The sequence below is a fragment of the Lipotes vexillifer genome, unplaced genomic scaffold (assembly GCF_000442215.2).
Source record: "Lipotes vexillifer unplaced genomic scaffold, Lipotes_vexillifer_v1.1 scaffold27, whole genome shotgun sequence".
Classification (NCBI taxonomy): Eukaryota; Metazoa; Chordata; class Mammalia; order Artiodactyla; family Lipotidae; genus Lipotes; species Lipotes vexillifer.
Genome location: NW_006787756.1, coordinates 128314 through 142044, shown reverse-complemented (window position 1 = coordinate 142044; position 13731 = coordinate 128314). Strand labels below are relative to the sequence as shown.

Genomic DNA, 13731 nt, shown 5'->3' with positions numbered 1-13731 from the left:
ATGGTGAGGCTGTGGAGAAATTGTCATCTTTGTGCACTGTTAGTGGGATTGTAAAATGGTGCAGACATTATACTAAAACGGTATGGAGATTCCTCAAAGGATTAAAAATAGGAAAACCATATGATCCACCAATCCCACTTCTGGGTATATATTCCAAAGAGCTGAATGCAGGTTGTTGGAGAAACATTTGCAAATCCATGTTCATTATAGCATTATTCACAAAAGCCAAGAGGTAGAAGCAACCCAAAAAAAAAAAAAAAAAAAAAAATGGTTAAGATGGGTTAAAACGGTCAATTTTCTGTTTTTTCTTCCTCTTCCCTCCTTTCCCTTTTCCTCTACTCAATCTGTCCCCAACTCAAAATATATTCACTGAATCAAGAAAATAGAGGAAAGAAGAATGAGTATCCTGCTCTTCTCTTCCTTTTATTTCCCCACTACGAGTACATCAGTTTTAGCTCAGAAACAATGAGGGAAAAGTTGGAGGGAAGTTCAATTCCAGCCTTCTAATTATGGGAATGAGACCATTTCTTTCAGTTCAGGCTCAAGATGGCAACTCTACCAGGCCATAGGCAAATATATCTAAGTACCCAAGATCTTCAAAACCAACTGAGAAATTAACTTAGATAATAAGAACATTATTATACTCTCTAACATTCATAATTAATGCACTAGAACTGCCCTCAAATTAGAGAAGGCACAAAATAAGACATAACACACATATACACAAACTTTTTCTTTACTAACCAATGAAACAAAAAATAAGAAAACATATCTCTTAAGTGAATACCTTATTCCATTAGGAAATACTTCATTCTACAATCTCTTTGAACTGGTTTTCCATCAACCTCATCCAGTTTTGTTTCTTCACTTCTGTTTGGGTGTAAAGTCCCATAATAAACAATAAGAAAAATAATTCCAAGGAGCAGAGTAAGAGCTATAGTGATGCTGACAGGTATAAAATAGTCTGAATTAAAAATAGAGAGTGGGTAAGACCAGAACACAATCAATATCCCCAATGTGGCCAATACCCTTACAATATAATAACAAGACATTGGACATCTGGTATTCTGTCCCTTAATATTAAAAAATGTAAAGACAAGAATGAATCCAACAACAATCCTGTATATGAATTCCATACTTATGGAAGCACAAAAATCAGTTTGTTCTTTAAATGCCCACAATATACCTAAAAACCAAAGAAATAACAACAGGAGTAAAGCAATCTTAACATTTAAGAATAAAAGAAGCACAACACTCAACATCCAAGATAATAATGTAAACAACTTGTAAAAGAGATATACGAGTTTAGGACAGGGTCCATTAAGGAGGTTTTTATCAGGTAAGGATTTTCTTAAAGCTACTTGATAATCAACAGTCGACCAAGAAATAGCACAGCAAGAGACCATGATGGCTGCATCTACAAAACAAAATTTTTTTAAAGATATAGTTATAGGAATAATAATAGCAATATTAAATTACTATATGCCATACATGCTTCATCTGTATATACACACCCATAAACACATCAGGTACTTTATATACTCATCTCATTTAATCCTTTGAAATAGATATTAATATTCCTGTATTACATATGAGGGAATTAATGCTTAGAGAATATATATACATTTCTTGACCCAAGTCACACAGCCAGCAAGTTTCAGAGACATGAGATTTGAACTGAAATCTGCCTGATTCCAAAGTTGGTGTGCTTAACCACTACATTAGACTGCTTTATAAGACTGTAAATAAATTCACTGGACAAATTTTACTGAGCAACTGGTACAATGGAAACTGCATACTCTGGAAGTTCTCTAAGAGACTACAGTTTTAGTCCTAGCTTTTCCAGTCTTTTTGGCTTTGACCTTGGGCATATACCTAATTCACTAGGAAATGACATCATGAGAGAGAAGAGGGTAGGAAGAAAGGGAGGGAGAGAGGTTAAACAGAAAATTTAACGTAAGTATGAGGTATCAACAGCTCAATTTCCCATATCTTTAAGATGATGGATCAAATGAACAAACACAATCTAAAACTTACTAATTTCTGTAGGCTTGGCACCTTTATCCCATTTTTTTCCCCAACAAATAACAGAAAAGTAAGTTCATTACTACTTTGGAAAGGCATGTCATTAGCCCCACTCTCAAAGCTGGAGACTGAGATTAGCTCAAGATGGTAGAGTAGAAGGATGTGAACTCAAAGCTGGGGACTTATAAAACTGAAAGCAAAGATATTAGAGAATTAGAAGGAAATAATGTGGAGTAAAACAGAGAATGCTCATTATTCCCATTTAGCCTCACTGGAGGGCTGTATATTAGGATAGGAAGGCAGACTTAAGATAGATCCTCTAGTGAAGACGATTATAAATGTCTTTGTCAACTCTCCTGGTTTTAGCATATACCACTCTGAACTGCACAATTAGTTGGGCTTCTTTTCTTTCTTCTTTAATTCAAATTAAAGAAGAATTAAAACATCACTTTCCCCTAAATTTCCCTGTGATATCTTTTTTATAATTGGTTTTAATTTCTACCAAACCAGTACATATACATTGTTTTTAAAAGTTGGTAAGTGCTAAAGAACTTATAAGAAAATAGCAGTAGACTGCTCCACCCCTTCTCACCTCTTAGCCATGACCCTCAGAAAAAATTACTATCAACTCTCCTACCTTTACTTCTGACATGTATTGCCATATTTCTAAATAAAACACATACTGTGCTATTTCTTAATTTATCTACTTTAGACACTGATTATTAATTTCCTACGTGGGAAGGGGAAATTTTTGCACAGGCACACATATATACACACCCTCCTTCCATTTTCCTCTCCCTCCTTCTACCCAGAAGAGTAACATCACAATTTTTGGTAAAATCAATATTCAGTGTTTACCTTATTATGACTACATAAGTACAGCCTCTTTGACTGCTCAGCCAAGTACTACATTCTGATAATATTTCCTTTCTTTTAAAACTTTTCATTGTTACTTACTTTGCTTAGTTTTTCATGACTCTTATCAGTATTTCTCAGCAAATTCTTCAAATTAATTAATTAAACTCCCCTATATACATCTATTAGGGTTTTTATGTTTGTTTTTTGTTTTTTAAGAATATGATCCTTCTGCTTAAAGGTGGTTGCTGTCAAGGTTTGCTTCCTGTCTTCCCAGAACTTCCCTTCACCTCTCTTCAGTGCTGACTTCCTGTTTCCTGTTCCAATATTTCCTTCTTGCTTCGTTCTCATGGTTTGATCAAGCATTCTCCAGACATTCCTGAGAAAAGTTGTACCTAAGCTAAACTTTTGAGACCATGTATGTCTCAAAATGTCTTTATTCTACCCTCATGTTTGATACACAGTTTCAACAGAAATAGAATTCAAAGTTTAAAAATGTTTTCCATTGAAACTTTGAAGTCATTGATCTATTAAATTCTAATCTCAAGTGTTATGGTTAAGAATTTCAAAGCCATTCAATTTCCCTATCCTTAAATGATCTTTATTTTCTCTCAAATCTTCTAGAATCTTATCTTCATCTTTGCGTCTCTGAAATGTTATAATGATGGGCTTGGTATGGGCCGTTTTTATCAACCTTTCAATCTAGTAACCCACATCCTTCAGAGATATGCTGTTTTTATTCTTTGATGGCTTCCCTAGAAATCACAACATGCATATTAAACATATCAAAGTTTAATCAGTATTTTTACCTCACAGGTAGATTTATCATGAAGGTAGTGAAGCTTAAATTTCAGGGACCTACACTTGTCCAGACTCCTTCCAAGCCTGGCAAAGCCCTGGCGATGTGTTCACTTTGTCATATATATTTTATAAAATTTGGAAAAAATAAGGTATTTTCATTGCAGTTGCTAAAATTCCCTGTCTCTTACTTTTCCTCTCTCACATTTTCCCTAGGTGTATTGAAGCAAGCTGTGGTCATTTTGGGGATCTGGCTAAAGGGAAATTGAGTTGAGAATAGTTTAGGTTTAGGGGGATATGTTTACAAGATTTGCTTGAATAATTATGATTAATAAGTAACAGATCTAGGATTCTCAAGCAGTTTGCCTGATCTTAACACTTCACTATCTTGCTGTCAACAGGCCTTTGATTCCTTAATATTAAGGCATGATGGTCTATCCTCCTCATCCAGTTGGCACTATTAGTTTGACATTATTTCCCATTTCCCACTTACCTACCTGTTTCCAATATTTTTACTCATTTTGCTAATCTAATCTGTACATTACACTCTATCCAAAAGGAATTCCTTGTCTTTGCCAAACCACGCCTTTGCTTATGCATTTCTCCCGATATGAAATGACCTTGCCCAATCACATCTATACAGATTCTTATTAATTTCTTCTGATTTGACATTATTGACACCAGTAAAGAAAACAAAAGACTCCCACTATTCACTAAAGGAGACATTGACAATAAACAAGTGTTGTCAATTCAAACAGTATTTAAAATTAGTTACTTCATCAAAAAAAATCTTGATATACTCTGATCTTATACCACATTATTGACGACATTGGTAGAGTTGTCCCCAAATGTGAGAACAATCAAAAAATATACTTATAATATTATCAATACTTTGTGAACTTGAAACTTCTCTAAATTAAAAATAAACAAAAAACTAATTTCTATTAACTATGCTAGAAAAAAAGACTGAATTTTTCTTTTCTCTCTGTGGAAATTGTATCATAAAATCATTATCAAATCAAAAGCCAATCAGAGTACACAGCCAAAAAAATTAGATAAAAGAGTATTAAAATAATAAAAATACATTACTTTTCTTTCTCTTGTGAAATTTGTGGTATTGGTCAGCTTTCTTATCCCTGTAATTTACTGTTCTTTATTTTATTTTTTAAAAAATGCTTACTTTCATGTCTTTTATGAATTGAACTGTATTCTTCCAAAATTCATATGTTAAAGCCCTAACCCCCAATGTGACTATACTTTGAGATAGGGCCTTTAGGGAGATAATTAAGGTTAAGCAAGTTTGTAAAGGTGGGGCCCAAATCTAATAGGACCGGTATCCTTGTAAGAATAGAAAGAGATACCAGAGATCTCTCTTTCTCTCCATACACAGAGGAAAGACATGTGAGGACACAGCAAGAAGGTGGCCATCTGCAACCCAAAGAGAGTCCTCACCAGAAACCGACCCTACTGGCACCTTGATTTTGGATTTCTAGTCTCCAGAACTGTAAGAAAATATATTTCTGTTGGTTAAGCTGCCCAGTCTATAGTATTCTGTTAACGGCAGCCCAAGCACACTAAAATAATTCTGTTTTCCTAAGATTACATTCTTCTTTTCAAAAATAGGGTCTCTCTAATTGTTTTTGTTTTACACGCGGATCCACTTTTGCTTTACCTTTCTCCTGAACTATACAAGGAATTTAAAACAGTTTAACCCCATCCATCTTCCACCTGACTTTCATGCTACTGCTTGTCTTCATTCTATCTTTTTCTTAGCCACATAGTATTATTTCTGTTTATGCAGTCAAGTTTCATTTAGAGGTAGGTGACTTCACTTTTACCCTGAGGAGGGTGACTTTTGGAGTGCCAGGTTTATGGATCAGGATTTTCTATCAGATGTCCCTCCCTTGTGAAGACCCTGAGTTTTGTCTCCAGTCCTCCACACCCTGGGAAGCCATCAAAACTGAATCTGCTTGTTAATAAGGTTCCGTAAAAACCCTCAGGGTATAAAGCCTTCACAGTCCTACTCAGCCCTGCTGCATTCCCACTTTCATGCATATTTTGGCCTGCTGTATCAGATTGTTTTAAGCTTTTATGAAGACTTTTGAAAATACTTAACCAATTGTTTTAGATAATTTCAGGGGGAGAGTTGATTCAAATAATCTAGCCTTTTAGTGGTGGTGGAACTGATTTGAATAACCCAAGTTTTCTATCTGCTTTCCATCTTCTAAATATTTGTTGACATTTCTAATCTGCTATTCTACTCTGCATTCTCTTTGTCCTTATGGGTTTATACTGTTTCTACTTGTTACTCTCCTCTTTAGCATGATTTCAGAAGGAACAAAGATAAAAGAATTTGTTCAGTCTTCTGAAGTAGTTCAATATATAAACTGACTTTTTTTTACATTTTGAATTATTCTTCCTGATTATCAAAACAATACATGGTTACTGTAGAAAATTTGGAAATTCAGAAAAGTACAAGGAAGATGAAATAGATAAAATCATTCACAATCCCACCACACAGAAGCAGCCACAGTTAACATCAGTAGATCTACCATAATACAGGTTGTAAGCTCTATATGCTGAACTTTAGCTTCAGGGACTAATAAATCCCAACCCACAAATTCTTTGCATCACAAGGAAAAAGAGGTCTCATACACAGTAGGTTCATTTCAGTGGTGCACTAACAATCAAAGTAAAGGTAAAAATATTAGAAGGGACTACAATCTAGAGGTTTGTGGGAAACTGGGACCAAGAAGACTGTTTGGGGAAATGAAGTGTTCTCACAGGTGAGTCTAGCATAGAGGGAACTCCAGGGGAGAGGACAATCTGTTACTCTGAGGTGAATCCAAGTCTGCATGGAATCCTAGTCACTAATGAAAACTGGGACTATTTTTAGCAAATAAATAGTTCTTTTAACATCTCAAATTAAACACCTATTAAAAGATTTTCTTAATGGAAATGCCAAATTGTCCTTTAAAAATGTACATTTAACCCTAATGAGGAAATCTGCTATAAAATAGCAACATATCAACCAATTTGCAAAACTTTCATTAGTTTTGTAGCACTTGCACTTTCACCCAATGATTGCGATTCTGGGAATTTACCCTATGGCTAAACTTCAAACATGCAAAAGAATGCATGCATAAGACTATTCACTGCAGCTTTTTTGCAACAGTAAAATATTAGAAACAACCTAAATTAACATAAAGAGGGAGCCTGTTAAATAGTTCATGATACATCCATAATTTGTAATACTATGCAGATAAGAAAAATAAATGAGGGCACTCTTTCTGTACTGATATGTTTAGATCTCTAAGATATGTTAAGTGCAAAAAACAAAGATGGTTTTTATGCTACCATTTCTATAAAAAAAAGAGAGAGAGAGAGAGAAGGAAAGAGAAAGATAGGCTTTTACATTTTTTTTTCTGAAAGAATCATCAGAAAGCTGACAATAATAGTTTGTTTTACTACTGAATGTAAAATAGTTGGCTGGTGGGAAGCAGCAGCATAGCACAGGGAGATCAGCTGGGTGCTTTGCGATGACCTATGGGGGTGGGATAGGGAGGATGGGAGGGAGGCTCAAGAGGGAGGGGATATGGGGACATGTGTATGCATATGGCTGATTCACTTTGTTGTACAACAGAAACTAACACAGTATTGTGAAGCAATTATACTCCAATAAAGATCTATTAAAAAATAAAAAAAAATAAATAAAATGTTCAAAAAAAATAGTTTGTTTTCTGGGCAAAGGAAGGGAAAGGAAGAAGGGGGAGGGAGACAGTGTACCTTCATATACCTCAAAGTACTTTTAAACCATGTACTTCTTTTTCAAAAAAAAATAATAATTCTAAAAAGAAAAACAATAAAAATAATTCTAAAATCTGCCAAAGAGTTACACAGTTAACATAAAATATCAGTGGCATCTATCTAACACAGGCTATTAAGAAAGACCTACACTGCGTGAAATTTTCTTGACCATGTTCCAGAAGGATGTAGAGCTGAAGAGCAAGTTGTGGGCAGCCTTCCAGGTAGGTCTCAAATAGTCTGAGCATGCTCAAATCTGTCACCCTATCTATAACTTCTTTATGAGGATCGATTTGTTCTTCCACGAAGTTATCCGTTTTGCTGGTGTACTTGAAAGCCACATGATAACCCTTTTTCAAGGCAAACCAATACCTGTAAAGTAAACATGAATATTTATCTTCAGTAATAGATTCTTTATAACATGTGTGTTAATTTACATAATAATTTTGGGAAAAAAGAAACGTGTTTAAGAATAGAATTTTCCCACAAACTCTCTACTACAAATTTCTCTCAACTTTGTAAATATTTCATTGTAGCTTTATTGAGGTTTAAGACTCCACAATTTTTATTGCATGCCTGATGTGCCAGTGTGTGCTAGCACTGTTAAGCATACATGATCTTCTTTCATCTTCACAGTTATTATGAGAGATGAGTAGGTATTATTCCCAAATCACAGATAGGAAAAGTTAGGCTGAGAACAGTAGAGTGATTTGCTGAAAGTTACGCAGAGAGTAAGGGGCAGACCTAAAGTCCAAACCTATATCTTATCATTCCTAGTCTTAACCACTATTTTCTGAAAGACAAACTGCAATTTCCACTTCATGCAATTTATCTTAACTAAAAGACAAATACATGCCCTTATGATAATGTCAAGGTTGAAGATGAGATTGAATCTTCTTTCAGTTTAATCTAGCAAATAATTACTGTTGACCCTTGAACACGTGGAGTTAGGGATGCCAACCCTCTGTGCAGTCAAAAAATCCATGCATAATTGATAGCTGGCCCTTTGTAACCTCAGTTCCACATCCGTGGATTCAACCAACCTCAGATCGTGTAGTACTGTAGTCTTTACTACTGAAAAACATCTGCATATAAGTAGACCCACACAGCTCAAACCCATGTTGTTCAAGGGTCAGCTGTACTCCATAATCTACAAGGTGCTAGGCTCTGTGACCATTACCACCCTGGAAAACATAAAATTTCAAAGACTCCTAAAACATCCTTGCTCAGGCTCTTCTTTACAAAGAATTTTTAAATGAACATGACTTATCATCATCCAAGTAAAATTAATAACAAAAATAACTGAAACACTTATTTCAAAAATATCTGAGGCTAGCAATAAGACAACCAGGATTCTAGCCCAAAGCTTATCAAAACTCTTTATCTACACCTCAGTTTCCCCATATATAAAATGACAGCAGTGATATATATCCTGTTTCAACTTGCTCCTTCTGTCAATATTTCCCATTTCAGTAAATGGCACTAACGTGCACCATGTTGCTCAGACCAAAAATGTGGGAATAATTTCCAACTTCTTTCTTTTTCTCATACCCTATAAAAATTCCTCAGCAGGTTCTGTTGGTTCTTAGCTCTAACTTCAAATATATCCAGATCTAAACACATCTTATCACTTCCACTGCCTCCATCCTAGTTTCAGCAGCCAACATCTCTGGCCTGGATTACTTTGATAGCCTCATAATTGGTCTCTCTGATTCTACTCCTGCTTCCTATACATCCTATTCTCTACACAGCATCTAGATTGAACCTGTTAACCATAATTTAGATGTTATCCCTCCACTTGAAATGTTCCAATGATTTCCATCATACTTAGAATAAAACACAAAGTCTTTACCCCATCTTACAAGGCCCTCCATAATCTGCCTTTCCCTCTCATTTCTCCCACAGTTTAAGTGTACCTTTCTTACTGTTTTTCCCAAGTTAAAGGCCTTTGTCTTTGCTACTCCCTCTTCCTGGAACTCTCCTAAACCCCAGAGATTTTGCAAGTTTACTCCTTAACTTCATTCAGGTCTCTATTCAAATACCAGTTCCTCACAGAGGTCTTTCCAGATCACACTTTCCATCGCATTCTCTCTCTTTATCCTACATCATTTTTCTTTATCATCACTTGACACATATTTTTGCTTATCTGTACCTTCTCACAAGAATGAAATCTGCATGAAAGCCGGGACTTTGTTTTGTTCACTGCTATATCCTGAGAAACTAAAATAGTACCTGGTACATAGCCGCTCTCAGAAAATATTTACTGAATGAATGAATAAATGAGAGCTCATGACAGTCTTTCCATAAAGATAAAGAGACAGTAGATATGAAAGGACTTTGGAAAGTTGAAAGTAAAACACAAATATAAGATATTCTCGTTTTAAACAAGATGTATACATATATGGATATGCAAAGATTCTTCACCTAGCAAATAAAAGTATATTTTTACCATCACAGTTTTAGAATAACATGGTCCATTATATTCAATGTGGACTAGATGCCAGGGTAGAATGTCTACAAAAATGATGAAGACATGACCTCCACTTTCAATGACCTTACAACCTAATAGGAAGGTCAAGCCTATAAACTGCTAGCTGCAATACAAGGCAGAAGAAATAACCACTCAACAGAAATGTAAATACTATGTTGTAAAAGTATAGGGAAAAAAATGATTAACACTGTCTAGGATTTATAGGTGAGATTTATAAGTGAATTTATGTTTGAGCCTTTTCTGGGTATCTGGCACAATAGGGAGTTCCTGTATGTATATTATGTAAGACTAATATGTAATACAGTATGTTCTTAAAGGTATCTATCCTTTTAAAGCAGGAGGATAGATAATGCTAATTGAAAAACTTGAAAAGTTCACAAATAATAACAAGTACATACCTAGAACAAAATCAGTACAGACAGCATAGAGTGGGAAAGGCATCACAGAGTACAGTGATTAAGTGTACAGACTCTAAAAAAGCCAGGACACTTGGATTCAAATCCTTGCTCCATCACTTCCTAGTGATGCCTCAGTTTCCTCATCTGAAAAAGGGGGTAATCATCATATCTACCTCGTTGGGTTGATATGAGTATTAAAGGAGTTAATACATGTAAAATGTTTAGACCAGTAACTGGCACATGTTAAGTGGTATATCAGTGCCTGTTAAACAAACAACAACAACAACAACAAAAAAGATGGAGCTGTTCACCGATGTGCACATTAATATTTCCAGTGACTTTAGAGAGGAATATTTTCCAATTTTGTAGCAATTAATAGCAAACCTATACAAAGTTCTGCTTATCTGAGGATAATTTCATGAGAAGGGGAGTATGAATATAATTTTTTAATCAATAGGATATTGTTTCAGTTTTATGGGAGAAATGATGAAGAGCCCAAAGAAAAAGAAACAGAAGGAGCTTTCTTAGCATATTTTATCACAATGTATTCTTTTATTTGAGATAAAGAGGAAACAGCTTCCAGTGATGAGAGATTCCCTTGTATCAAGCTCACCTTCCTACTGATGACAATGATAAATTACAGACAAAATATTAAAGAAAACAAAGCACTAAAGAGCAACCAAAAGTAGGAAGAAGGATGAGGGCACTTAACCCTTGAAAGAAGGGAACCATACTGCATGAGATGCATTTATCTGGCTTTTCCTCTACCAGCATCCCACAGTCCAAATGGCAAAAAGCAGATACAGCTCAAGCAGAAAGTCGAATTATTACTGGCTCAAAGAGTGAGAGGACTAAGGTTGAATCTGCCAGAGTGGTTAGAAATTAAGAGGGATCCTAGAAAAGAGGGAGCCACAGAGTTAAAAACCTCCCAAATCTGCATATACCCTCCTTAAATCCTTGGCCAACCCCTTACTATGTATATCTAGGGTGAGGCTCCAAGGAACTGAGGAAAAATGGCAAGAATGAACAGAGACTTTGGCAGCTGTCTACCACAGGGAAGAGTTTGGAGTTTAAGTTCCACCAAACTGGAGGGGCTTGGTAAATACTTCAAGCATCCCACTGAAACGCCAAAAGGGTGATGCTTTAGGAGTAAAGACCATACTTCAGGTCTGTAAGACTTCCCCTAGGACTAAGAACAAAAGCAAAATAGACCTTCCCTAGCAAAGCCTAAACCAAGCCTCTCTATCATGTCAAGGTAATTTGCCAATAATTTAACTATCTGCTTTCTCTTCAATGGAAGATAACAGAAACCAGAGTCTCTACAAGGTATCAATCACAATGTCCACTACACAATAAAAAATTAAATGATACGCAAATTAAGAGGAAAATGTAACTTATGCTAAAGAGCATAATCAGTTAATAGAAACATATCAGTTAATAGGAACATACCCACAGATGACCCAGATATTGAAATTAGCAAACAAAACACAGAGAGAAAAAATTAGGGGAAAAAATTAACAGAACCTCAATAACAAAGGTGTAATTGAAGTCCCAAAAGAAACAGAGAGAGAGAATGGGGCAGGAAAAAAAAAAACTTGACAACATACTGGCGAAAAATATTTTCCAAATTTGATGAAAAACAACATAAAGCTCAACGAACCCAAACAGAAAAATAAAAACAAAACAGTATGTAGGCCCAGAAGACAACTATATCAATAATTACAGTAATATATGAAATGTAAATGGATTAAACGTTTCAATAAAAGATTGTCAAACTGGATAAAAAAATCAAGACTCAACTCTATATGATTTGGAAGAGACTCTCTTTAAACATAAAGACACGGATAGTTTGAGGGACTTCCCTGGTGGCGCAGTAGTTAAGAACCCGCCTGACAATGCAAGGGCCACAGGTTCAAGGCCTGGTAGGGGAAGGTCCCACATGCCGCGGAGCAACTAAGCCCATGTACCACAACTACTGAGACTACACTTTAGAGCCCACGAGCTGCAACTACTGAGCCCACATGCCACAACTACTGAAGCTCACGCACCTAGAGCCCATGCTCCACAACAAAGACAAGCCACAGCAATGAGGAGCCCGTGCACTGCAACAAAGAGTAGCCCCCACTTACCGCAACTAGAGAAAGCCTGCGCGCAGCAACGAAGACCCAATGCAGCCAAAAATAAATAATAAAATTAAATTAAAAAACAAAAAAGACACAAATAGTTTGAAAGAAAATTACAAAAAAATAGTTAGTATGGCTATATTAGTATCCCAGACAAAACAGATTTCAAATCAAGGAGTATTAACAGAGATAAAGAGTCATGTCATAATGATATAAGAATCAATTTTTCAAGAAGACATCTGAATGTACCTAATAATAGCATTTGAAGATACACGAAGCAAAAATTGTCCAAGTACAAGGAGAAAAAGATAAGTCCACAATATTAGAGTGTTTTAACACTCATCTCTCAGTAACTGAAAGAAAAGGTAGGCCAAAAGAAAAAAAATCAGTAAGAATATAGCAGATTTTAATAATATGTTTAATAATAATGATTTATAATAATATGTTTAATAATATGTTGATACATATTGCCCTAATTTATACATTTATAGAACACTACACTCAACAAGAGCAATTTACAAATTCTTTTCAAATGCACATGGAATATTCACGAAGTTAGACTATATGTTGGGCCATAAAACAAGTTAATAAATGTAAAAAGACTATAATCACACAAATTATGTTGTCTGATCAAAACAATATTTAATGAGAAATCAACAACAATAAGATACCTCGGAAAATCCTCAAATATTTAGAGATTTAAGTAAAGGGCCCAGATCCTCAAGTTTCATAAATATTGCACCCTAGGAAATTTGAACATTACCAGATGACCTCTCTCTCAAGCATTTTAAATAGAAGAATAGGTAAGAAAAAATGTTCAACTATTTAATGCCCATTTAAGAAACTCCATAAAGAAGGGCCTAGGGACCTGCGGAAGGAAGGAGACTCATCTCCATTGTACTTTCTTTCACACGATTTGAACTTTTTTTACCAGTTATTTTAAAAGAGCAACAATAACTTCCATATTTTAAATAATACAAATGCCTTTCATATACCCATCAAAGGAAAAGTCTCCTTTGGCAAGGAGAAAGGTTTTATCACAAATAGTACATAAAATGGAAATACAGAAGTGTCATCTAATTTACATTCTGGAAAATGAAATGTTCTACTCCACAGACCCCTGAGCAGTGAGAACATACTTAGTAGCAACAGGCACTTACACCTAATAAATAATTCATGTTGACATTCCTTGTCTTTCATCTACCAACACAAACTCAATTTATCTATTCTGTAGGGA

At 35.2% G+C, this 13731-nt stretch overlaps 1 protein-coding gene across 1 annotated transcript in view; it reads right to left on the bottom strand.

Moving 5' to 3' along the window:
- Positions 1 to 534: 534 nt before the first annotated feature.
- The window catches only part of XKR9 (XK related 9), a 24696-nt gene continuing 11499 nt past the window's right edge, over positions 535 to 13731 (bottom strand). The window contains exons 3-4 of the mRNA XM_007460781.1: positions 7634 to 7854; positions 535 to 1417 (exon numbers count right to left, since the gene is read on the bottom strand). Coding sequence (XP_007460843.1) covers positions 789 to 1417; positions 7634 to 7854 — 850 coding nt within the window. The 3' untranslated portion in view covers positions 535 to 788. The remainder of the gene's footprint in view (positions 1418 to 7633; positions 7855 to 13731) is intronic.